We start from the raw sequence: 25,768 nt of genomic DNA on the forward strand, positions 1-25,768 counted from the left end.
GGCACAAGGTGCTATTATCATGTAAGTAGTTAATCATAATAACTAATATATTTTGAACTAATTTTAACATTTCTGGCAACTGCAGGCTCTTCTCAGGCCTAGTCTAATTCTCTTCATCAATGATGGGGCTCTAATATTTTCAGAGCATTTCCCCTCTTGGCTGAGATTTCCTGTCTTATAAGTAGGAAGGTTGAGATATAGAGGATTTCTCAAGCAAGAGTTTAATGCAAGAATCCTTCCTCAGAGTGTCTGCCCAGACTAGTAGTAACAATAGTTACAATATCTGTTCTTTTGCAGTTTGGAAACCAGATACTTTCTGTGGAAGTGGTGGCTGAAGGTTAATAAGATTTATCTCTGATTTTCTCATGTTGTGCAGTGCTGTAGAACAAGTTATAATTAAAATGATAATAAAACTTTACAGTGAGTTATAGATATTTGTTTAAATATTAAATATTTTTACCAGACGATCAAAAATGTGATTGCAGTAAGAGTGGTTTTTAATTATACTACTAAAAGTAATTCCTCTTGACTGTTAGTAAGACAGAAATTTAAAGCAAGTGCTCGCTACAAATAGCACACTAGAGACGTGTGTTTTGTGGGTTTGTTTTTTGCAGATGTTGATGAATGTGCTGTTGGATCGGACTGCGATGAGCATGCATCTTGTCTCAACACAAATGGATCCTATGTCTGTACTTGCGTCCCTCCCTACACAGGAGATGGTAAAAAATGTTCAGGTATGGGAAAGAAAAACATCAAGCTAGCCTTTCCAAGATTCTGTATAGGCCAGTATCCTGCCTCCCACAGTGAAAGACAGCTGCCAATAACTGATATCTAGGATGGGCCTGCTTTCATCTCCAGGTCAGTTTATTCTGGATGAGGCTGTGATAAATTGTCTCCTTTTGTTTCTTGAAAACTCACCTCTCCATATGGGTACAGCAGTCATTGGGATGCTGCTCCAAGACACACACACATGCAAAATCCTCTTCCACATGGAGCACAAGACCTGGGAAGGCCACAGTGTTTCACTTCTCAGAGCAGAGCTGTGCGGTGAAGAAATATTTTAATACAGGTTTCTGAGTAGGGCTAGAGCTGCCTGTGGAAACATCAAACAAGGTAATTCTGGATGAACATAACAAGACAGTGGCATAGGTTGGGATAAAAGGTAGCTGGGCTGTTTTCATGTTCAGGGAGGGACATGCTGGAATGGGCTTTCCCTCACTGAGGGAAAAATGACTGTAAGCTCTGTTTGCTTCTGATGATGTATGCAAACTCAGTTAGAGAAGGCTCATCCATGTCAAGGTTAGCTTACTTGCATGAGCCTTCAGTGTCTGTCACTTACTTATAAAGCAAAGAAAAGGCTGTAAGCTACTTAAGAGTGTTTTCCATGTCCTTTGCCTTCCTATTTTCAGCAAATTCCCAAGGATATCTCCTGCAGCTTATTTGTAAAACCTGACACTTAATTATATTATTCGTCGTTTCCCTGTTCCTCCTCAGAACCCGTGAAATGCCGTAATCCAGGAAATCCAGAGCATGGCCATTTATATGGGGATTCTTACAGTGTTGGCAGTCAAGTAACATTTTCCTGCAAAGAAGGGTTCCAGCTGACAGGAGTGGCAAAACTTACTTGCATGGAGTCCGGAGAGTGGAGCCACCCAATACCCTATTGTGAAGGTGTGGTTCCTGGGGAGAATGCATGTGGAAATGTGACTTTATCATTAGAGAACAGGAAGGGGCAAAGCAGTAGTGAAGAGCCTTTAGAGACCGTGGGAGCTTATGAAACCCTGTCCCAGCAGATCTGGATCTCAGTGTTGAAGTCTTTGTTTTCTTAAGACATAAGCACAGTTGTCATATTTGTAGTAGTACTCTCTTAACAAAGATTCTCCGGTGCGTCAGAGGTATAGAATCAGTCTAATGCAAGCATTAGAAGTGTATTCTTCTCTACCCAGCCTTCTATGTTCAAGGAATTAATGACTTAAAGACCATTAACTGCGTCTCGGTGGATAAAAAGCAACAAGAAAGGACAGGCTGATGCACGTACGTAGTCACGGTTTAAGAGCAGAAATAGTTTCTTTAGAAAACCAGAACAAATGTGGTGAAGCAACAGGTAAAGTGAGGAGTTGACAAAGACTGTCTAAGCAAAAAACCAGCTACTTTTTCTGTAGAGAGAGGTAGATATGGAGTCCTCTTGAGAGTCAAGCATGTGGTTTGTAGAGCAGTTATAACTACCTACTTCCAGTTAGTTCAGTTTCTCAGTAAGGTGAAATCGGATAAAGAGTCCTAAATGCCATTTACAGATTAGTCAAGAACTCATTGTTACTTAGGGCTTTCCACCTCTTCAAATCTATTGAGAGAAAACAAAGCAAATCCTAATTTTCTGTTCATTTGTGTTTGTGTTATATCAACCTCTCTTGTATTCCTGTCTTTTTAAAGCTATATCCTGTGGTGCTCCAGTTATTCCAGAGAACAGTGCCATTTTTGGCTCAAATTTTACATACCATAATAAGGTGGTGTACAGGTAGGAATTCAGTATGTTTGAAGTGCTGTATTAATAATTGATTGACAATCTGGCAGCAAATAAGAGTATGGCTGAATTGAGAGATTGGTTGAAATGATGGAGAGGAGCAAGATGGGATTAAAATAATGGAAAGATGTTTGGTTATAGATGTGGCTGTTCATTAGCAGAGCTGAATGTTTACTCCAGTACTACTTCTCTATGCCCTGAAAAGAAAGATGGTTTATGCAGGTGTGGATGATGAGGAAAAAAGGGATGGCTGATTATGTTGTGCATGAAAGGCTCTGTGTTTGATAGCACTTCTTTTCTTCTAACACAGATGCAATGATGGATACAACTTAGTGGGTGAAAAGGAAATTCTGTGCCTTGCCAGTGGCATTTGGAATCATGCTCCCCCCTCCTGTGAATTGGTGATGTGCCCTAGTCCACAGGGTATCAGCAATGGAAAATACACACTCAGTGGCACAGCCTACCTTTCCTCTGTGTCATACACCTGTGACAATGGATATAGGTAAATGCACAAACATTCCTGAGCCAAATGCAGGTGGCATGCCTGCTAGAAGGTCTGAAAGAGACAAAGCTGGGATCATTGCTTAGAAAGATAAAATACTAAGGCAGAATTGAAAAAGACTTCTTTATATCTTGAGGGTACTTTCTGTATTTTATCCTGAACTGGAGCAGTTCAGAAAAGTCACTCAGGATTTACTATGTACATATGTAATGCTTTCATTTTACCATCAAATGTATAAAAATATTTTGAATGTTCAGAAAAATAGTTTTCATTATTTCTGAAAGTTTTCATTTGTCTTTAAAGATCATTATACCTCTACAACTGTAGTTCATACCCAATATTAGTTTTGCTATTGCTTTACAATGCCTCTTGTGAAGGAACTTTCTGGAAGTTACTAATTTACTCTTTGAACTCTTTGTAGTAGTAATGTATTCTAAGGTTTTGTTCTGTTTTACATTTGTAAGCAATTATACTGGAAACACATTTTTAATATGCTGCAATTTACGATTAACTCATTAATGCTATATCCAAGGATGCAGACGTACATGCAGGTTTCTGCCTCTCCTGGTATCTGCTTGTACTTCTAGCAGATATACTCTGACATAAGTGGTCTCGTATGGACCTCTTTAGGGACGATTTTTTTCTGCATTTTCCTGCTGCAATAATTTCCTTGTCCAGATGCAGGCAGGCAGGTGAGGTATGTTCATTTGGTGAATGTTTTAATTGTGTTAGTACAAATTGATACCTCAGCTGAAGTTCAGCATGGTGTTAAGTTGTAGATTCACATTGTGGGCTTATCTGCACCGCACTAAACCAGGCAGTGCTTTTACCAATACCAATGAGTTTTTGACTGCGGAGTTTGGACATATAGGCAGCAAATACCATGTCAATTTTGACTCTTTGTCATTACCTATCTACCATAGCTTGGTGAGAGAGGTCCTCTCTCCTGTGGTCACCACTCCAGAGGAAGCCCTCTCGAACAGTGTCCATCTTATATATTACTTCTGGACCCAGTCTCTTCCTTCAAGCACCCCTTAGGTGTTTTTAGTCTTAAACATATTGCCATAGGTAGGCAGAGCCCTACTTCCCTGACAAGGGCCTGTGCCAAATTTGTAAGAGCGTTACAGGTCAGTGTTGTTCTTTTCCATTAACTTATTTCAGTCAGCTAAACATGGGGGTCTAATACCATTTGAGAGCAAATTGTAGGGAATCAGACACGTGTGGAGGGCTCTCAGATATGACCTACAGGGAGCCCAAAGGCAGCTGACGTAGCAGCTGGAGACAAGGGGTTTCACCCAGGGCATCTCAGGGTGGTGTTGCACACTCTGTTCAGACACCTGAGTCACACCCTCTGAAACAATGCTGTTTCCTCAGCTAAGGAAACCAAAAAATACCATCGACTTCAAATGTGTGTGGCCATTCACTCAAGCAAAATCCTTTACCTCCTGAAGGAACTGAGTGCCTTTTTGTGAGCAAACTTGAACTGGAGCGTTTCCTTCAGTATTTTGGGTGAAGATAATGTTTTAAGTCCTTGGGTGAATCTGGTCTCAAGTGGAGGCCTGGCTGCAAGTCTTAAGACTGGCATACTGTTGATGGTATACAAGTAAATTTTTAAGCTTAAACAAATATTTCTTTCTTTTGTGCTCAATGATGGGCAAAGCTACAGCAGGAATTATGTGTGTATCTGCACAGAGCATTGAGGCCCCACATGAAATCCACCAGCTTTCTCTTCAAAGTAATATGAAGACCAGCTTTTTTTGACAGCATCAGAGTGTTTTTCCATGAACAGAGGGTGACATTCTGTCCTCTACTGAAGTCAGTGTGAAAGACCCCTTAGTTTCACTGGGGCCGGGAGGCAAAGCAGCTCTTTCGCTCTCTATCCCTCACCTGGAATGAAATGGCAGCCTTAATAATGATCTTTGTGTCTCAGCCTTCAGGGACCTTCTGTACTTGTCTGTGCATCTTCAGGGAACTGGAACAGCACACCACCAACTTGCAATGTTGTGTCTTGTGGATCCCCTCCTGCCATCAAAGATGCAGTCATCAATGGAGATAACTTTACTTTTGGAAACACGGTCTCTTACATGTGTAAGGAAGGGTATGTAGATTAGCACTACTGGACACACTTGTCAGGACAAGTAAAACTGGTGCACTGTTTCATAAGTCCTTTATAACTGCACACTAATTCATTGTTACTACTTCTGTCTTAACTTTTTGGAAGATAAATGCGCTGGAGATTTTTTTCATAGGCTGTCAAGTTAGTATGAGATACAGACATTTCTTAAAGTAGTTTCAGAGCAACTGAATACACTCTGGAAGAGAAGAATAGAGAGGAATCTGGGAGAATGATAGCACAATTCAATAGGAAGCCCTTTTCCTTGGAGTTACTACAGAACCAATACTTTTAGGGTAAACTCAAGGCTCTGATCATAACGAATTCCTTACGTTGCATCAAGGTGCAAGAATGCTTTTGGTGCAGTTTAACAACTGTCTGTTGTGGTGTTCTAAATTCTATTTCCTTAAAATTATGACTCTTTGTTTATTGAGGGGCAATATTTTAAATTCTATCTACTCTGTGTAGAGACATTTTCAGACCCTATTTCATCAAAGAGGAGGCTCAATTTAGATGATATCAAGCATGAAAGTATAATGCTGGACTCTGATCCTGCAAGACCCTTGGCACATGGTAATCTCTACAGTCCGTGAGCAGTTCTATTAAATTTCTTGGAACTGTTCTGCCTAAAAGGCAGAGTGGGTATGCAGAGCTTTTGCCAGTTAAAGTCCAAAGTGACTAGAGGATTTTCTGCTTTTTCTTGCTGTAAAAGGGTAAATTAACAAGCCAACATTTTTCTTATAAATGAGCTTTGCAATGTTATTTGAAACATAATTGAAGCAAAGCATCCTTGCTATGTTTTCTAGACTGTATTACAATTTTAAAAGCTGCTTCTCTTTCCTGTGCAAGCATTTTAAATGGGATAGGATAGCAGCATTTAAAGACTTTCACAGCTGTTTGTCTGTGACAGTGGATCGTGTTAAACATCAGCACACAACAGGCTCTTTTTCTGGGGTCCAGTCATGAGGCCTTGAAAAAACAATCCTGCAAACAAGACAAAACACTTTTACAGATGTTGCTTCAAAATCTGAACAGCCTTCAGTTGGAAAGTTACTGGGGACTTTGCCGTGGTTATTGTTTCTTGGCTTTCTGTGGGAGCACACCACAGAGAAGAAAAATTAAGAAAACAGTCAAAGGTACTGTGAGTACACTATTGCCTGTTGCATATTTAAGCAGCAGGAGTTTAAGTGGGATGATGAGCAGGATGGATTAATGCCTGTCCCTGCATCCCAGAGACAGTCTGGAGAACTACAGCTACACTAACAGTATTAATGTGGTAGAATTTTATTGTAAACCATTTCATTGGGGTTTTTTCTAGTCAGCATTAATTTTTTGTTGGCATTCTAATATTTTACAGTGAGTTTTTAAGAAGAAGTTATTTTAAAGTTTCTATATGCATTATTGGCAAGAGCATCTCTGGGTAACTTACTAAGAGGTTTCACTTTGCTTGCAAGTGTGAAAATAGATTGAGAGGGCTAATACAGAAACACAAAAGGCCTTTCTGGGCTTTTCATCTCTTTCTTTTCCAACCAGTTTTGCTAAACAGTGGGATCATTTATTTGAGGATTGCATGGATGGCCACAGCACAATACTAGGTTTGTTGTAGTAGTTTGAGCCAAAATGGAAGTTCAGAAATGGTAATTGGATGGACAGATGAGAGAGAGGCAACATGCACATGGTGTGCTGGGATATCCACCATTGTGATACCTCACCCATGGACATGTAGGCTTTTAGTTTTTCCCTTTGAAGTTGACCATATCTTTTTTAAACAATCCTGTTCTTCTGGGGTTCTAGCAAACAAGCTCATACTGCAGGGGCATCAGGAAACTGTAGAGTTTGACAATGCCTGTCTTTTTGACTTCCTATGTGGTTTCCTTATCCACAGTTACACATTAGTTGGCCCTGAAACCATAGAGTGCTTAGCCAGCGGCAAGTGGAGTGTGAGCCACCAGCAGTGCCTGGCAGTATCCTGTGACGAGCCACCCCCTGTGGAAAATGCATCACCAGAGAGTGGCCACCGCCTCTTTGGTGACATAGCTTATTACTTCTGCTTGGATGGTTACAGCCTAGCTGATAACTCTCAGCTGCTTTGCAATGCAGAAGGGAAGTGGGTGCCTCCAGAGGGCAGGGACATGCCCCACTGCATAGCTGATTTCTGTGAAAAGCCATCCACCGTCTCATACAGCATCCTGGAGTCCATTAGTAAAGCCAAGTTTGCAGCTGGCTCCGTCGTGAGCTTCAAGTGCATGGAAGGCTTTGTTCTGAACACTTCGGCCAAGATCGAATGCCTTCGAGGGGGCCAGTGGAATCCTTCTCCTCTGAGCATCCAATGCATCCCTGTTCGCTGCGGAGAGCCTCCCCACATTAGCAATGGCTATGCCAGTGGGTCCAACTACAGCTTTGGAGCAGTGGTGGCTTACAGCTGCAACAAGGGGTTCTACATCAAGGGAGAGAAGAAGCGGACCTGTGAGGCCACTGGCAACTGGAGTGGCAGCTTGCCCACGTGTCACCCAGTGTCCTGTGGAGAACCACCTCAGCTTGAGAATGGCTTTATTAAGGTATAGAATGAGTTTTCTCATCTGCCTGGTACCATGGCAAACTGAATATATCTTCACAACTGTTGCTGTTGGGGTTTTCTTTCTTCTGTTTTACTCTTCTGTTAAAATTGAGGAAGTACAAGATTGGATGGTATAAGAAAAGGGAAAAGTGGGTGGATTTGCAGCAGAATCGTATCTGAAAAGCATAAACTCTTCCATGGGATTTCCTATCATAAAGTGGGTTTTCAGTTAGGGGACTCAAGATGCCATATGGCATTCAAGTGATTTCCTTAATGTCTTCTTCATTTGTTTGATTCTTGGGTAGCTTTCAAGGGCCTTCTGGCGATGTTTGAAGTAATGATGCCAGTTCACAAGCCTTGCTATTTTCACTGCTATGGAAAAAAATCTGATATGCAATAGATAAATCACCTTGGGATAATTTCTCTTCTTTTGATGTAAGCACATTTCTCTACTGAAGTCAGAACTTCCCTTTCCTTATTAAATTAAATTGCAATAATACCTGAAGTTTAAAATCTCCTTGTGGCAGCCCAAACCTGTAACAACTGCTTAACCTGTGTTTTGCTTTGATGCACAAGGATAATATTGTGGTAAGGAAGATCATAAACACCATTATAAAGATTTAACCTTGAATTTTTGAAGCATTTTTCTTCTGAACATCCTCTTCCTTCCTTAAATCTAACTACCAGAGAATCTTCATTTTCTAAATTTGGTTGAGGGGGAGGTTGGCATTCCAACTCCTGTATGGGTTTGCAGCAGTAATAGAAACAATTTCTGTTCAGACTCCCACACAGATGCATCTTCTAATTAATGCATATCACTCTGGTTTGTCTTCCTTAGGTAGAATCACTCCTTCATATATTCTTTACAGTTGGAGAAATTTTTTATTACCTCAGGCAGAGCTCAGACTGCAACTTTGAGGTGCTCCTCAGCTGCCTGCTCAAGGCCCTGCAGCTGCATATGTGGCATTTATAAATGTCTCCTAGTAGCAGTAGATTTGAGGGCTCCAACTTTAGATGCACCTGGAAACTAAAGAATCGTGACAACAATAGGACATTTGATGGCAGCTTGCCCTGATCCATTTCTTTTCCATCTTTCTGTCCACACACATTGTGGTCTCATGGGTCAGAAAGGGAGAAAGCAGGGGAATCCTTCTCTAAATTTTACCTTTTAAGCCTTGAATTTTCTGGTTTTTTTTGGAAGTGGTCTGAGATTTCCTGAAAACAGAGTATATCATTTGAGGCAAGATATTTTGTGCCAGCCTTTAGTGCTGCCAGGGATTCAGCTAGAAGCTAGACCAGGAGAACACAAGAAATTAAATCAGTCTCCTATTGCCCAAATCATGTGTCTTTATTTCAGACATGTCTCTGTCCTATCTGTTTTTCAGAACATCACTGGACACTTCTTTGAAAATCAGGCAAATTATCAGTGTGACTCTGGTTACCAGATGGTGGGGAGCTCAGTGTTTACCTGCCAAGCAAATCGGCAATGGTACAGTGAATCACCTCCTTACTGTGCTCCCCTCAGCTGTGGAAAACCACCAGCCATCCAGCATGGCTACTCCAAGGGAGAAACTTTTGATATGGGCTCCAAAGTTGAGTTCTTCTGTGATGAAGGCTATGAGCTGATTGGAGATGTTTCATGGATATGTCAAAAGTCTGGGAAATGGAGCAAAAAGCAAAGCCCCAAGTGTGTGCCAACAAAATGTCCAGAACCACCCTTGGCAGAAAATCATCTAGTCTTAAGGGAAGTGTCTTACCAAGTCGGTGTTGTACAGTTCTCCTGCAAGGAGGGTTATGTTTTGCATGGCTCCTCTGTACTGAAATGCTTGCCCTCCCAGCAGTGGAATGATTCCTTTCCCTTCTGCAAGGTTGTACAGTGTTCTGCACCACCCTATATCCCCTTTGGAGACCCCTTGACTGCATCCCTTCATTTTGGTAGCACTGTGAAATACATCTGCGTGGATGGGTTTTTGCTGAAGGGCATGTCCACCATCAGATGCCAGGCTGATGGCTCATGGAGCTTGCCTTTGCCAGAATGCATTCCTGTGGAGTGTCCTCAACCAGAAGAAATTCAGAATGGCATAGTTGATGTGCAGGGCCTCACCTTCCTTAGCACAGCCCTCTACACATGTAAACCAGGCTTTGAATTGCTAGGGAACACAACTGTCCTCTGTGGCGAAGATGGACAGTGGCTTGGGGGAAGGCCAGTTTGCAAACCTATCCAATGCCAAAGGCCTAAGAAGATCCTCAATGGCAAATACTCATTCACAAACTTCCATTACGGGCAGACAGTTAGGTATTTCTGTGACAGAGGTTTCCAGCTCCAAGGGGAGGAAACGCTGAGATGCCTAGAAACAGGAGAGTGGAGTACAGAGGTCCCCTCTTGTAAAGCCATAAATTGCCAGCCCCCTCAACCCATTGAGAATGGCTTTGTGGAGGGTGCAGATTATAGCTACGGGGCCATGGTCATTTACAGCTGTGTACCAGGCTTTCAGCTGTCAGGCCTTGCCATGCAGACCTGTGAAGAATTGGGGTGGTCTAGCTCCACACCAACCTGCCTTCCAACAGACTGTGGCCTGCCTCCTCACATTGACTTCGGAGAGTACGTGCAGTTGAGACATGGGGAAAGACGTTCTGATCAGGAGGGTGTTACAGAGAGTCCCTCCCTTTTGCATATGTTGCTGGCTAACAATATGAAAGAGTTCAAAACTTCCTTGAAGGAGGACAGTGCAATACAGCTCACCACCTTCTTATTTGGAACAATCATTTTATACACATGCTACTCTGGCTATGAGCTGCTGGGAAACCCTGTTCTAGCTTGCCAAGAAGATGGGGCTTGGAACGGCACTGCCCCTGCCTGTATTTCAATAGAGTGCACCTTGCCGTCCCCCCCAGAGAACGGTTTTTTGGACGTCACTGAGAACACGCTCGGCAGCGCAGTGCGGTACACCTGCAAGCCAGGATTCACACTGGTTGGCTCTGACATACGGCTGTGCTTGCCAAGTCGGGAGTGGAGTCACACTGCTCCTTACTGCAAAGCAATAATGTGCAATTCACCTACCCAGCCTATGAATGGGAAGATAAGAGGGAAAAACTACACATTTGAGAGTGTTGTCTACTATGAGTGTGATCCTGGTTACCAGTTAAATGGCCCTGCAGAGAGGAGATGCCTAGAGAGCCAGAAATGGGATGGCAGTGAGCCAATTTGCATTCCTGTTTCCTGCAGCCCACCACCAGTTTTGGAGAACGGTCAGGTGACTGGAGAGGACTACACGTTCCAGAGACATACAGAGTATAGCTGCAATGAAGGGTTCCTGTTAGATGGGGACAGAAGGAGAGTCTGCCTTGAAAATGGAAGCTGGAGCGGAATCAGTCCAGTTTGCAAAGCTGTGACCTGCCCTGCGCCGCTGCCTCTTCCCAATGGGAGAACTACTGGCTCAGATTTCAGCTTTAAGAATGAAGTGCACTACCAGTGCAATGATGGTTACAGCCTGCAAGGAGCATCTACGCTTACCTGTCAGAGTGATGGTACGTGGGACTCAGAAGCTCCACACTGTGAACCAGTCATTTGTGGACCCCCCGAAGACATCTCCCATGGCTTTCTGAATGGCTCAGCCTTTACTTACGGAGAATTTGTCCACTATATATGCTTCCCTGGTTATGAGCTGCATGGCAATCCCTTACGGCAATGTCTCTCCAATGGCTCCTGGAGTGGAAGCCTTCCATCTTGTCTACCCTGCCTGTGTCCTACACCACAGATTCAAAACGGGGTCGTTCTTGGTACAGATTTCAGCTGTGGGATAAGTGTCCAGTTTCAATGCCTGGAGGGCTTCAAACTGCTGGGGCCTTCTGTAGTCACCTGTGAGGCAGCTGGAAAATGGAGTTCAGGGTTTCCTCGCTGCGGACAGGTTTCCTGCGGTGCTCCGCCCGTCATCCCCAACACATTTATTAATGGGAGCAGCTCTGAAGATGAGAACACCATCATCTATACCTGCTTGACAGGTTTTGTCATGAAGGGGAGTCCAGAACTGACTTGTGTGGAGACTGGTGTGTGGAAGAAGCCATACCCAAGCTGTGAGCTGTTAAGCTGTGGCCCACCACCATCTATCCCAAATGCAGAGGTTCTTGGAAACACTTACACCTATGGAAGTAAGGTCCAGTACAGGTAAGAATGATGTTGCTATTCTGTTTTCATTAGAAGTTCCTGAAGTAATGAAGATGGAAGGTTTATGGACCCTCTGTTAGTGCAAATTTTATATACTCAGATTGACAAAGCCCACATTGCCATGCACTTCATAAAATATTATTTAGACAATTCATGAAAACTCCAGAAAGGCATTTCAGCCTGTTGGGCTGATGCCTCCACTGATTTTAATTTCCCATTTCTGTTTGCTTTCCTATTCTCCTTCTCTGAAGCACTGGTTTCAACTTACAGGTTTTATTAGCAGGTGACAGCAACAGTCAGCAGGGTGTGCAGCTTCTCTCCTCTTGGCATTGTATTTGTGCTTTCCTTCTGCTTCAGGTGCCTGTTGTAATACAGAAGGGCTGATATCTCTCTTGCTGTCAGCAAGTTACTCCTTTGTCAGATGTCAGGAACTGAGGGGTTTTTTTAATTTCGTGAAGGGTATACACTGCAGATCTCTTTCTCCAAGATGAAGAAAGCCTTGGCAAAAGGGAAGATGGTTTTTGATGGTAAAAGCAAATAATGGTATGGGACAGAACTGGGACAGAGATGGCAGGTGGGTGAAGTGAACAGTGTCAGTCATTTCCATGCAACTTTAGAAAGGTGAAAGGAGTACTTTTGTTGCCGTTCTACAAGCGAACCCACTAGTGCAAGCCAGTTGAGATGTTCTTGGTAAAGCACCATTGAGTCAGCCTTAAATGTCTAAGCAAATGGTCTGTGGTCAGGCTAAGGCTTGGTTTATTCTTGGAAGAAAGTGAAATCATCTTTAGAATTGCTTGGTGCTCACACACACTCTACCTCACCAAAGATCCTCCTAACAAAGAGAAGAGCAGTGTAGGAACTGCACTAAAATGTCCAGTGCCCTCCAAGTACTAAAGCCATCAACTCACTTTCCACTGGGATGCTGCAGCAGTATGAAACAGCACAGAAATTAACTCTGAAGTCTCCAGTTCTTGCAACAGAATTAATTCAGTCCAGACATACTTCTTACAGGCCTATCTTGAAATAATAGAGAAGTTTTAAGATGTGCTTATTAACAACTAATGTTGAAAAATTGCTGTCCTGACTTTTTAATTTATGGGTTAGCTCATTCCTAGCTGTGTCTCTGTGGTCAGGTCTTCATGCTGTGTTGCAGATGTCTGGAAGGCTACACAATGGCAACAGAAGTGGATGTATGCACTTGCCAGGAAGATGGACAATGGTCCCCTCAAAATATTTCCTGTTGCCCCAGAAAGTGTCTCCTCCCGGGAAATATCACTAATGTAATCGCTCTTGGGAACAACTTCACTGTGAACACAAGCATCACTTTGTCATGTGTAGAAGGCTACACTCTGGTGGGAACAAGCACATCTACATGCAAGGTATATTTTTATTAACACTGTTTTATTCTGCTGTTTATTTCTCAAATTCAGGAGTCCTTCTCATACCTTCCTTACCTTTTGGCCCTTAACTGGACATAACAAAAAAATTCAAAGCATATCCTGCAAAATATAAAATGTTTAGTTGTTTCCCAGTAAGAATGATTGTTTGTTTTCTATGTATAGACTTTCAGAACTAGAAATTTTTTATTTCTTCTTCCATCAAAAGCTGTGGTTGTTCTTTAAAAAAGCATTCATTTTGTCACATTCCAGGCCTTAAATCGTGTCTGAGATTTTAAAAAATTATGTCCAACATTTCTAATGTATTTTGATGATTGAATGCAGAGCTTTTTCTCCAAAATAACAGGCAACACACATTTTAATCCAATGTACACCTGTACAAACTTTAATCCTCTGAGTGTTAAAGAACAAACATCTTCATCAATTCTGCTGGTAACCTGCTGTCACATTAGCTGTGGACAACCTCATCTTAAACTTGTAAATAGACTTTTAAAGTCACTAGCTATGTTCATATGAAAAAAGCTGAGCATGCGTGGGTTTGCAAAGTATTTCTTATGGAAATGTTTTCACCTTATTTTGCTGTTTCAAGTATCTGTGGAAGTAGGAGTAGGTGTCTTTGACTAGTGTTTCTTCAGGTATCAGACTTCCCTTAGTGAGTCAGAGAAGGCTGCTGAAGCACTTAGTCATGGTGTTAGACATTCAACCTGGAGAGAAATACAAAACATGAAATCAGGCAGATGTAGTTTTCATTCTTCTGATGTGTTCCCTGAGTGATAAGGTGACCTTGCACCAATGACCTTGCTTTTCCAAGCTTCTTTTTCCCATTTTACTTTTTGTTCCTTCTGTTTTGTAAGTCTTAAGCTAAGTGTTCCTGCCAAAGATAAACTCCAGTCTATGCTGACATCTTAAAAGTGTTACTTAAATTACCAAGTTTTATAAAAGATTGAACAGATAGTATTGTATCTCTACACCCACAGCAACTGGATGCTTCTACTATGATTTTTCTTTTTCAGTTAGATATGAATTCAACATATAAAGCAGTGCTTTTACATTTCTAATTACATTTTTTTTTCAGGAAAATGGTGTTTGGCTGCCACCATTTTCTGATGACATCTGCAGTCCTGTGTCCTGTGGAACTCCAGAGTCTCCAGAACATGGATTTGTGGTTGGCACTAAATACAATTACAAAGATGTGTCTCTTTATAAATGTGATTCTGGCTATGAGTTACAAGTAAGCAAGCTCAAATCTCCAACACTCTAAATTTTAGTTGTCATTCTCAGTTCCTGTGGGATTGCTGTGGACTGTCTCATTCATACTGATGCCATAGAAGCTGGGTGTCTGCTGGTTTTTTATCTGTAGAGAGTTCATGGTATGTTTGGGGTAGTCTTTGAGTGGCTTAAGGGTATAGTCAAAGCAAATACAAGAATCCTGTTCAAAGGTATACGTCCAGCAGGTATCTTGCAGTGTTTGAATTTTCTTAACTGAAGACCTCTGCAAGTGCAGCACTACACATGCTTGTAACCATAAGTCATAGAAGAGTTAATTTCTCATGTTCTGCTCCCTTGACCTGGTTCTTCAGCCAGAGTTAGATTGCATTTTTTCCTTCCGTTTCATGGTGTCCCAAGCATTGTCTGCTGTGCCAAGAGTTGTGTCTTCCAGACTTAAAGTTCCTCATAAACTCCACTGCCCTCAGTTGTATGACATTGCTAGATGGTATTAAAGTGATAGATCAAAGATATTCCAGTTTGCTCAATGAAAGCTTTATTCCCTGATGGAGAAGGAATCAAATTTCTTTCCTGTCCATTGTTTTTATTATGGCTTTTATCCCCACCTGAGCTCTGAAACGGCATTGCTTTCCCAGTATCAGGACTCAGGCTAACAAGTTCAGAGTTGTCTCAGGGGTGTTTTCAAAAGCTGCAGTGAATTCAGAAATGGCAGTATGTTGCTGAGGCACAGCATGATCTCCACCATCCCCAGGTGATGACAGAGTGAGACACAAGGTGAGATGTCTCCAGGACAGAGGCTGGCTCTTAATGCTGGTTTTGTGAGTACCAAGCAGAGTGCAGGATTGTGCTTCCTTTGTACAGTCATAACACCAGTAATTAATTAAGAACTTCGTGCATGTAAAATCCTCCAGTCAGAGTTAATTCACTCAGTCAAGATAAAAATAAGAAGATTTTGGAGAATGCTTATTAGGTAACAATGCATTTAATTTTCATGGTGTTGTCAAATAGGCAATATTACTGGGGATGGAGGTGTTGGTATTTAGACAAAAAGGTAGAGTTGCTGTTTCAAATAATTTTTGGAAGGAATAAGCCAGTGGTTTTATACAGTAATAAATTCTTCCAAATATCTTTGTAATCCAGTTTCGCCACCTAGTGTCAAACTGTGTCCCTGCTGTTGAAGAGAAGTCCTGCTTTTTTCCTTTGGGAAGAAAAGTCCGCTGGGTGTGATGCTATGCAACAACATGTCAAACAGCTGCCCTTTATCGATGGGTTTGCTTTGTAATGAAAGTACATTACAGTAAGGGACAAAATTAAATATTTTTCTCCGTGTCTCAGAATAAAATAAGACTTAAATCCTGGGCTATTAGACTGTCTATCTAACTTGTATATAAGAAAGAAATAATGTAAATTATAGGCAAGTATAAAGAATGAGTGTTTGTGATGAGGTTAAATCAGCTCATCACGTTATAAAACACGAGCTTGTACTGTTGTTGAAAAAAATTGCTAGTTGAATTTCCTGTAAGTGAGTCCTGAAAGGAGAAAATCTGTCCTCACAACACATTCCTTGGAACAAGAATGATAAAACTGACAAAAAGATGATACTCTAGAGATAAGGTCAAGAGAACTGACTAACTGGCCCCAGAAACTTTTGGTTTATAAAGAATACCCATGATTTTGCAGAAGGGAGTTCTACGATGAACTCTACTAGTAGACTTGGACTGTAGCACTTCATTTTCTCTTTACATGGGTTGCACATGGAGAAAAAGCCTCCTCGCCTTGCTGGGCACTAAAGCTGATGGGATAAAAGAGTTAACTAAAGCTAAGTTGTTCTTTGAAAAAATTATCTGTTGTTTCACAGGGTGATGCAGAACGAACTTGCCAAGAAGACAAGCTTTGGAGTGGCACAGTGCCAGTGTGCAGAAGTACGTTCTACCTGAGTCTATCACTTAATGTTGGTCAAGGGTGATATCACACAACAGAAATCACTAATGCTCATTTTGCTTTGTAACTCATACTGTCTGCATTTACCCCTAAACGTTTTTGGTAAGTACCACTGATAACAACCTGGAAAGGTGGCAGAATTGCTGGTGTGTGCAGGTAGTAGTGTGAAGGAAATCTCTACACCTTTCTGCCTTGCTTCTGTGCAGAGAGCTTCCAGGTTTAAATAGTTCTGACACTTGAAGTCATGATTTCTGGGGTTACTGAGGACCTCTGAACATTAGTTGCCAGGAGTCACAGGTATTTAGCATCCTCAAATGTAATTCTATGGATATCATTCTCAAAGGTACCTCACTTCTATGAGATGTCATTGATCACAGTGCTGAAATAGGAGTTTCTACATAAATGCTTACGTGGACTTTAGCTGTTGGCTGAAAGAGGAAACAATTTCCTGAGGCTTCCTGCCAGCACAGCCACAACAGATTTTTTTCTTTTAGCAAGAGTTGGAAGCAACAAGCATGATTCTGCTCTGCTACTCGAGGGCAAATTCCTGGCAATGAGAAGACAACTGCTGCGTTCTTTCCTGTTTCTCAGAGTAAAACTTGTGGAGCAGCTGTGAACAGGACGAGCCAGATACATTCTGTTTGATTGGAAAGTATTGCTTACTTTACAGGAGTATCATGTGGACCCCCAGACGTGATAGAAAATGGATCTGTTCAGGGAGAGGAGTTCCTGTTTGGCAGTGAAGTTTTTTACAGCTGTGACCCTGGCTTTGAGCTACACGGGGCAAGCAGAAGGATTTGCCACGTTGACAAAAAGTGGAGCCCTTCCGCCCCTACGTGCGTGCGTAAGTAGCAAGCAGAGCCATGTGTTGCCCAGGAAAGCTAGAGCAGAAGGAGAGTTTTATCTGGCTTCCTCCCTGTTTTTCCCTCCAGCAGAGGGACTGTAAAAGGAGGAGTCAGAGGAAAAGCCCAGCAGAGAAGTTCTCATTGGCAGTACCTCTCTGATCTGAAGCAAGCTCATTTTGGCACATTGAAATGGCACAAACATAGAATCGTGTTCAGGTCAGTAGAGTAGGAATGTGGCCTGCTGTATCTGACTTGCCTTGAATTGTGCTGTGCAGAGCCTTGGATATCATATTCATCCCTGCCATGCCAAAGCAAGTATATCCTGGCCACTCAGTATGTCTGGATATCACAACTGTGCCCCCAAGGATCAAATCTGGGCTCTCTATCAAGAAGATAACTAATTAAGGGAGCTTGAAAAGAAGCATTTATTACTTATTTCATACAGCTTATAAATAAAATGCCAATATTTATAGTCCTTAACAATAAATAATTTTCCTTCTTCTCCTGCTGAAGTCATAGTCCTATGCCTTGCATTCTTCTCTCTCACCTTTGGTGAATTTACTTGGTGTCCACAGTGTGGGACAGGGGTCAGGATTCTTCTTAATTACTGCCATTGCTCTTGAGCACGTATTGAGATCATCTTCCACTGTAGGGGCACAAAGGAAACTGAAATAGCCTCAGGCCTGCACAGAAGAAATATTCTGGATCCTCTGTTGGCTTGAAAATACCTCATATCTTAAAACAACACCAAATACTTTTGGACACATTTTCAGGTGTCTGCAGTGTGAACACCAGAAGAAAGGGCAGGGAAGGAATTGTATAACGTGTAACAGTTCACAGCTTCTTTCTTGCTGTCTTTCCATTGATTCAGGGTGAGAACAGAGCTATCAGATAGTGTATGACTCATAAAAAGAACAGTCTTCATTGTGTGTATAAAACTCAAACATTTTCTTTTCTCCTAGAAATTACTTGTGGGCTGCATCCCTCTATTGAAAAAGGAGAGGCCATTTCTACTGGAAGCACATACAGAAGTAATGTAACCTTTGCGTGCAACTCTGGATACCATCTTGTTGGGCCCCAGAACATCACATGTCTTGCCAATGGGAGCTGGAGTAAACCCTTGCCACTGTGTGAAGGTAACTGTTTGGTTTCACGTCCTGGAACATTCTGATCTGGGATAAGCAATAGCTCCTCCCTTATGCATGCATATCATATGATTCAGAGACTGAGTTGCTTTTGAGAAATGATTCTGTAATGTGGGGTTTCTGGAAAATCTGTCAGTGGCAAGAAAGAATGATTTCCATCTTTCTGCCCCACTGACTGCAGTATGAAGTCATAAATGTGTCCTTGTTTCCCTATTTTGCTGGGGCTTTACTCCATCACCGGGAGGAGCTTCTTCTCTAGGTTGGCTACATTTCCTTCCCAGGGCTACTGAGTTTATGTTCTTCAAGATTTATAAGTCTGTGGCAACTTTAAGCATATTGTGTTATTAATTCAGGAATCGTTGGAAGTCCAGGACTAACATCAAGCTGAATTAATAAGACTCCTTCCTTTGCAGAGACCAGATGCAAAATTCCAGTTTCCTTGCTGAATGGGAAAGCAATGTATGAGAACAATACAGTTGGCAGTACAGTAACATATGCCTGTGAGAGGGGATACAGCTTGGAAGGAGAACCAGCAGCAGAGTGCACAAGAGATGGAAGATGGAGCAATCCCTTGCCTCTCTGTAAACGTGTGTGTTTGCTTTGTAATGGAAAAGTTTTTGCAGAGGAACAACAGGAGCAGTTACTAATACAAGCTAAAGCATTAAGCTCTCTGAGTGTATTTTTGTGACAGTAAAAGAACAAGCTGTCTCCTGCATAGTTCCCTTTAGTTGGAAAGCTGACATAAAATGGAGTTATTATAGTCAGCCGTATAGTAGGAGCAGGTGAGAGAATCATTTGGAGGAGAAGGCAAAAGGGAGACTTTATAGTTGTCCACAAGTGACATACTGACAGGGTGTAAAGGAAGAAGTGCCAGACTCTTGTCAGAGTTGCACAGTGGTAGAAGGAAAGGCAATGGACACTAGTTGCAGTAAACGAAGCTCCAGTGAAGTTTCTGAAGAAACTTTTTACCGTCAACAGAGTCAAACAGAGGAACAGAGACTCAGTCAGAGAGGACATGAAATCTTCATCCACAGAGTTGCTCAAATTTCGACTGGTCAGGTTCCAGGGCATCTTCTGACCTAGTTGGCCCTGCTTGGAGAAGCAGGTTGGATTTAATGGCTGTATAAATTCTTCTGCAATTCTGTGAAATGGCACATTGTGTACATACGCACTGTGCACACACACACTCACAACAGCCTTCCTTGCTGCTGTATGTGCCTGTAACTAATGTTCAAACCTAGTGTAGTCTTAGGATGGTTAATTGAGACATTTAATTTTTGTATTACAAAGTATTTCTTCATTTTAGTATCAAGAAACTGACATAAATCTCTGCTCTTTACAGAGCAAATATTTTCCACATTTGTGATGAGATCAATAGACCATGCAAGAAAGCCCAGCAAGCTTACAGCCATAAATAAATAAAATTAGAGAAATGCTAAACTCTAATGAATATCACAATAAGTCTCTCATCAAATAGCTGATTTTTGCTGCTCTTTATTGGTCCAGCCCCTCCGAACATGAAGTAGGATAGATCTGGTTCTCTTTTGTAGAAAGGTTATGGGAAACAGGAAGGACAAGAGAGAATGGTTTCAGAGTAACAAGTAGGATATTTCTCACTTAAATCCTTAGTATGTCCTCTCCTGGCATCAGCACAGTATAGTAGCAAGCCATGTGACAACAGTGAATTAAACATTATTTTATTATTTTATGACCCAAATCTCATAATTTCAAATCAAATTACAAACTGGACTCATATGCAGTATCCATTTCTATTGCTTTTCATATGTTTTGGGTTTGAAATTTGCAGAAACTATTCTAAAGTGTCCTCTCTTCCTTCTGGCTCTTTTTCTTTCCTTCTTTTCCCTCACACCCTTTCTTTGAACAGCAAACCCTTGTCCTGTGCCTTTCGTAATCCCAGAGAATGCTCTTCTGTCAGAGGTGGATTTTCATGTTGGTCAGAATGTATCCATCAGGTGCAGGGAAGGCTACCAGCTGAAAGGGCAGTCTGTAATTACCTGTAATGCTGATGAGACCTGGACTCCAGCAACAGCGAAGTGTGAAAGTAAGTACATGACACATGGTTTCACAGAGATTGGTACTTCCCAGAGGGCTCTAAGAAGCTCTAGAGAAGAGCTGTGTCTTCTTTCTTTCTAACAGAGTTATTTCTTTAAAAGGATTCAGAGTACGTCTGTGTGGGTTGGTGCTTCAACAGTATTCATCCTACTATTTACTAGGCCCTTCTGTAAAGGTATTCTCAATTTACCTTTTGCAAGCCCTGGAGCTGGAATTGGTTGTTGGATACCCTGAATAACCTAAGAATGATTCCCATGAGATTACGGATGATGAGACAGGTTGCAGAAAGAGGTGCTGCCTTTTATTATATTTTTTAATACTGACAGAAGGCGTAGTGTCCTTTTGCAAGCATGTCTGAAAGCCTTTTGGCTTCTTCCAAGCATATTGTTTAGATTCATGGCATCACAGAATGGCTTGGATGGGAAAGGATCTTAAAGACTATTTAGTTCCAACCCCTCTGCCATGGGCAGGGATGCCATTCACTAAATCAGGTTGCTCAGGGCCCCATCCAACCTGGCATTGAACACGTCCAGGTATGGGGCATCCACAGCTTCCCTGGGCAACCTCTTCCAGCACCTCATCACTGTCTAGGTAAATAATTTCTTTCTAATATCTAAACTAAACCTGCCTTCTTTCAGTTTAAAATCATTGCCTCTTGTTCTGCCTCTATCTTCTCATATAAATGCTCCCTTAAGAAATTGGAAAATTGCAATGAGGTCTCCCTGAAGCCTTCTGTTATCCTTGCTGAATAATCCCAGCTTTGTCAGCCTGTCTTGATAGGAAAGTTGCTCCTTCCCTCTGATCATCTTTGTGGACCCTTCTGTGGACTCACTCTAACAGATCTATGTCCTTCTTGAACTGAGGACTGCAGCACTCCAGATGGGGTCTCACAAGGGCAGAACAGAATGACCTCACCCTGCTGGTCACACTCTTTTTAATGCAACCCAGGATACAATTGGCTTTTGGGGTTGCAAAAGCACACTGTTGGCTCATGTCCAGCCTCTCACCAAAAAGAACCGCCAAGCCCTTCTCAGGGCTGTTCTCAGTGACTTCTTCTCCCAATCTGTTCTCATGTTTGAGACTGCCCTGACCCAAGTGCAGCACTTTGCATTTGGGTTTGTTGAAGATCATAAGGTTCTCATGAGCCCATTTCTTAAGTTTGACCAGATCCCTGGGCTCCATTACTGATTTACCACCAGAGGTGTGTCTCTGGCACCTCCCCTGGACAGCATTGTGTCCAGGGTTAGAACCTGCATCATATAGGCACTGCAGCTCACCAACATCTGGATGGTTTCTTCTGTTTAGAGATATCTTGCGGTCCCCCAGCTCATGTAGAGAATGCTCTGATTCATGGTAGCTTCTATCAGTATGGAGACATGATCACCTATTCATGCTACAGTGGGTACATGCTGGAGGGGCCCATGCGGAGCATTTGCTTGGAAAATGGAACATGGACAACACCGCCTACCTGCAAAGGTAAGGATATCTTTTTTATTAACAGAAGGATATCTTAACTTGCCATAAGCACAGAGGTGTCATCCTAGGTGCAATAAAAATGAAAGTGAAATTTTTGCTAGTTTCAGTGCAGTTGTAGTTTCATTCACAGCATTTAAAGTCCAGGTTCTTGCTTTATTTCTAACTTAAAGAGAAGGCTTCTGTAATTTTTCTCTTTAGTCCTTGCTAGTCTTACAGTTTCTTTTGCTACAGTGTTGTATCCCACACCTAGGATCCTTTCTCCTGACATCTTTTGTGAGAAAATGGCAGAACCAGTCATCTTTCTGACAAGCTGAGCTGTTTCAGAGAAGCACTGCCAGTCAGTTTTTCACAGTCAAAAATCGAACACTGCAGAAACCAAAATAGAACAAATGGGTGCTTATGTTTAAAGTGTGGCAGCTCCTGAAAATCAGTTTGCAATAAAAGATAGATTGATACAGCTGACTAAATAATACACACTAAGCACTCTAGAAAATTCATAGGTTTAACAATATACCAAAGTCCAGCCTTTCTACACTTGGCATACCAGCAGGTATTTGTAATTTTTCAGTCTGTTGAGCTAAAACATTCACTTGTTTCAAGCAAAGAATTAACTCTTCCATACAAGAAGATTCAAATAAATGAAAAGTTTTGAACAGAAAATGGGGTAACAAACACAAAACAGAAGAGATGACAAACTCAACAATAAAAAACATATATAACCATATTCAAATACTAAGGTAAAGCCACAGATGAGACATAGCAAAAGAGTTCCAGGGTCATAGGGCTTTGGTGGAAAAGATCTTGCCATCTGCCATTTCCATATCAGAAGTTTGGCCTCTGCTGCTGGGTGGCTGTGGAACAGTGAGTTAGCTGTAACCTGAGGTCTTATTTCAGACTGTGGAACAGCCACCATATGACAAGTTGAGCTTTAGGTATTCCGTTTAGAAAGCAAAAAAACCTTACAACACAGCAGTGGCCAGTCACAAGCAGACCCATTCTGTAACATGGCCAGTCACAAGCAGACCCATTCCTGTTCACACAGAAGAAGAAAAGTTCAAGGACACTCACCTGGGAACACTGGAGCCATTGTCAGAATTGTCAGGTCTGCCTCTCCTCCTGCAAGTCTCAGCTCCCCATGTCAAAATAGAAGCAACAGCTCTTCCTTCCTCAGAGACTTTCTGTTTAGGTCAGAAGCCCTTTGGAGATAGAGGATTCCACACTGCACTAAGCCTGGCTAATCATGGACCCCTCATCAGTTTTTTTATATTAATTCTGACAGCAAAATATTATGAATGCTGACACCTAAACAAGTTGAGTTGCCCTACTCTATGAAAGCAGGCACTTAGTTAAATTCCTGTATCTGATAGTTATAATGTCTTGCCTAAAACATGGATCAGTAGAGCATTTTGACGAGAACCAGAATGAAAGAAGTGGGCTTGCAGCTCCTGAATATTTCAGGAACAGAGCAGCTTCTCCTGAAAAACAGGTTTGTCTTTGTTTTGTGACCATGGCTTGCCACTGCCATGAAGAATTACCCATCAAGCAGCCAAGTAGAGAAGATCTGAAGGAAAAGCATCTGAGTTACTTCAGTTGTCATGGTGTATCCAAAAGTTCTATTGGAAATTCACATTACCAAAGCACGAGGCTGTTTCTGAAAAGTTTGTATTTCTAAACTGTGATTGCTACAGAATTCAAGGGATCTCTGCATAATAGCTACTTTACCTAAGCTAGAATTCATTAGCAAAATTATTTGGATATTATCTATTCCAATTTTAACACTTCAGATTGTTCAACTGTCCCTTTAATATCACCAGCTTTACTTTTTATTCTTATTTTATATTTACAATTATACAATATTTTACAGCAAACTCACATATTTTATCCCAAGAGATGTAACTCTGCTAGGAAAGGTTCATGCCTATTGTTACCAGCAACCAGGAAGGGCTCATCTGCAAAGCACTGTCAAACATGTTCTGTTTGCAACACTGCAGAGTCTACTGGGACTGTTCAGAGGAATAAGTATTAGGGAAAATTATTTTTAAAAAATGAAGTGAAGAGGTGAACAGATGATGAGGGTGGAAAACAAAGCAGGATAACCTGTGTATTAGGGGAGAGGAATAACCATTTCCCTCCTCTTTTCACCTAAAAGGGGAACTAAAAAGAACTAACGATGTTTCTGAGAGGACTTTCCTGCATTTTCATGACACGTCAAAGTGATCTTTCAAAACTGCTTTATAATTCATGTGAGTGATTTTCCTAACAAAAGCCCTACAGGACCCAAGCCTTTGTGGTCTACATCAGAAACAACATGAAAGCACTCTTTGTAATGACTCATGCTGCATTTCTTGTTTATGGCTGTGTGAGTTGATTATTAATGTGTCCTAAGCCTGCTTGAAACATTCTGTCCTGGTTGAACAGGTTAGTTAACATAAATGTTATAATTAAAAAGCAGACTTCTTTAGCTTCTTTGGAAGAGCTCTCACCACAGCTGCACTTGCCTGAATCACTAGTGGTTAGAGGTTGCCAGCCAGATTCTGATCTGAGTTTCAGGGGTGAGAAGTATTAGCCTGGATCTGTTGATTGTAAATATCTGCAGGACTCGTCAGGCTGCACAGATGCACACAGCTTACCTGACTCCAGTTAATTCTTCCTGAAGTGCTCTAAAATCTGTCTTGTCTGTTTGCCCTCTTCCCACATCTTACTGACTGTGAGTGGTCAGTGTGGAGCTGTCAACCAAAAAGTTCGTACTCCTTCAGCAAACAAGAACATTACGAGAGGGAAGCTGGGGCCTGAGGAAATTGTTCACTTGCAATGACAGAGAAGCTTTTTCCAAAGCTCAGAACAGATAACAGAATTTATTTTTCCCCTTCTGACCCATGTTTGTCTTGCAGGAGTGTAATGCTTTTGTGTCCTGTGAAGATAAATTTGCAAGGGGATCTCAAAAGATTGATGCTGTGGATGTGAGATTTACTACCAGTAACTAAAGTCACAGTTGATGGTTCCTTTTCTCTCCCCAGCAGATCAGGACTGCATTTGCCCTGCTTGCTTTTACAATAGCAAAAAGTCCAAAAGATAATGAGATCCCAGCTTAATTTCCAGTCCCAAGCATTTTTCTAGTTCTTGTCCATTGATAAGAATAATCCCCACAGCTACAGACAAATAGTCTCTGCTTGCCTAAATTGGTGTATAACAAGTGCATACCTAGGGATGATACAGTCTCGTCCAGTTTCATAACCAGGACCTGGGCAGAAATCCAGGAAAAGCCTATCTGCCTGACATCTGATTACTGAGTGTCATGGAGTTGCCATCCAAAGCTATTTGTAACTCATGGAAAACCTGCATCTTCTACATTGACAGTGAGAGAAAATACATTTCAGAGAACTTATTTCATGGACTTTGAATTTAACATGGGATATCATTTATACACGAATCTTTTATCTCACATGCCATTATACATTTGTGGAATATCGTTTAAATGGTAGCTTTAAATGGTGTTTTCATTGCTCAAAAGAAATCTGTTCGGCACACTGTTCTGCTTTAGTCAACACCCAGAGACAAGCTGTCTGTGTAGTAATAGATATTTTTACAACAAAAATTTTCAAAATCACAGTTAAAATATTGCAAATTATGTTAACCTTTCAGAGGTCTCTTCCCATTCTCATTATCAGCTGACACTTGATGGGAAGGCTCTTGAGATTGAAAAATAAAGTGGCAGAGCTTTGGCCTCATTTCAACAGACTCCAAGCTGTAGCTTGCATCTTGGCATGGCTTAGCTCCAGGAGTGACTCAAGTTTGTCTCTCTGAGG

At 41.7% G+C, this 25,768-nt stretch overlaps 1 protein-coding gene and 2 long non-coding RNA genes across 5 annotated transcripts in view; 1 reads left to right on the forward strand and 2 right to left on the reverse strand.

The window, feature by feature from the left end:
• Positions 1-25,768, forward strand: part of SVEP1 (sushi, von Willebrand factor type A, EGF and pentraxin domain containing 1) — a 120,550-nt gene that overhangs the window by 84,264 nt on the left and 10,518 nt on the right. The window contains exons 32-46 of the mRNA XM_048291209.1: positions 615-734; positions 1,495-1,671; positions 2,431-2,515; positions 2,832-3,023; positions 4,954-5,121; positions 7,022-7,694; positions 9,079-11,858; positions 13,012-13,237; positions 14,331-14,486; positions 16,341-16,404; positions 17,094-17,267; positions 18,231-18,404; positions 18,827-19,000; positions 20,299-20,475; positions 21,792-21,962. Coding sequence (XP_048147166.1) covers positions 615-734; positions 1,495-1,671; positions 2,431-2,515; positions 2,832-3,023; positions 4,954-5,121; positions 7,022-7,694; positions 9,079-11,858; positions 13,012-13,237; positions 14,331-14,486; positions 16,341-16,404; positions 17,094-17,267; positions 18,231-18,404; positions 18,827-19,000; positions 20,299-20,475; positions 21,792-21,962 — 5,511 coding nt within the window. The remainder of the gene's footprint in view (positions 1-614; positions 735-1,494; positions 1,672-2,430; positions 2,516-2,831; positions 3,024-4,953; positions 5,122-7,021; positions 7,695-9,078; positions 11,859-13,011; positions 13,238-14,330; positions 14,487-16,340; positions 16,405-17,093; positions 17,268-18,230; positions 18,405-18,826; positions 19,001-20,298; positions 20,476-21,791; positions 21,963-25,768) is intronic.
• Positions 13,364-25,768, reverse strand: part of LOC125319723 — a 59,098-nt gene continuing 46,693 nt past the window's right edge. For 2 of the 3 annotated variants that reach the window (XR_007200873.1, XR_007200874.1), the window contains 2 exons: positions 23,031-23,158; positions 13,364-13,959 (listed from right to left, as the gene is read on the reverse strand). This is a non-coding gene — a long non-coding RNA (uncharacterized LOC125319723). The remainder of the gene's footprint in view (positions 13,960-23,030; positions 23,159-25,768) is intronic. The other variant, XR_007200872.1, reaches the window with a different exon arrangement.
• LOC125319724 lies at positions 17,093-21,840 on the reverse strand. The gene is made up of 2 exons (XR_007200875.1): positions 21,764-21,840; positions 17,093-19,502 (listed from the first exon to the last, which is right to left on the reverse strand). It is a non-coding gene; the product is annotated as an uncharacterized LOC125319724 (long non-coding RNA).

Source organism: Corvus hawaiiensis, chromosome Z (genome assembly GCF_020740725.1).
Source record: "Corvus hawaiiensis isolate bCorHaw1 chromosome Z, bCorHaw1.pri.cur, whole genome shotgun sequence".
NCBI classification, from domain to species: Eukaryota; Metazoa; Chordata; class Aves; order Passeriformes; family Corvidae; genus Corvus; species Corvus hawaiiensis.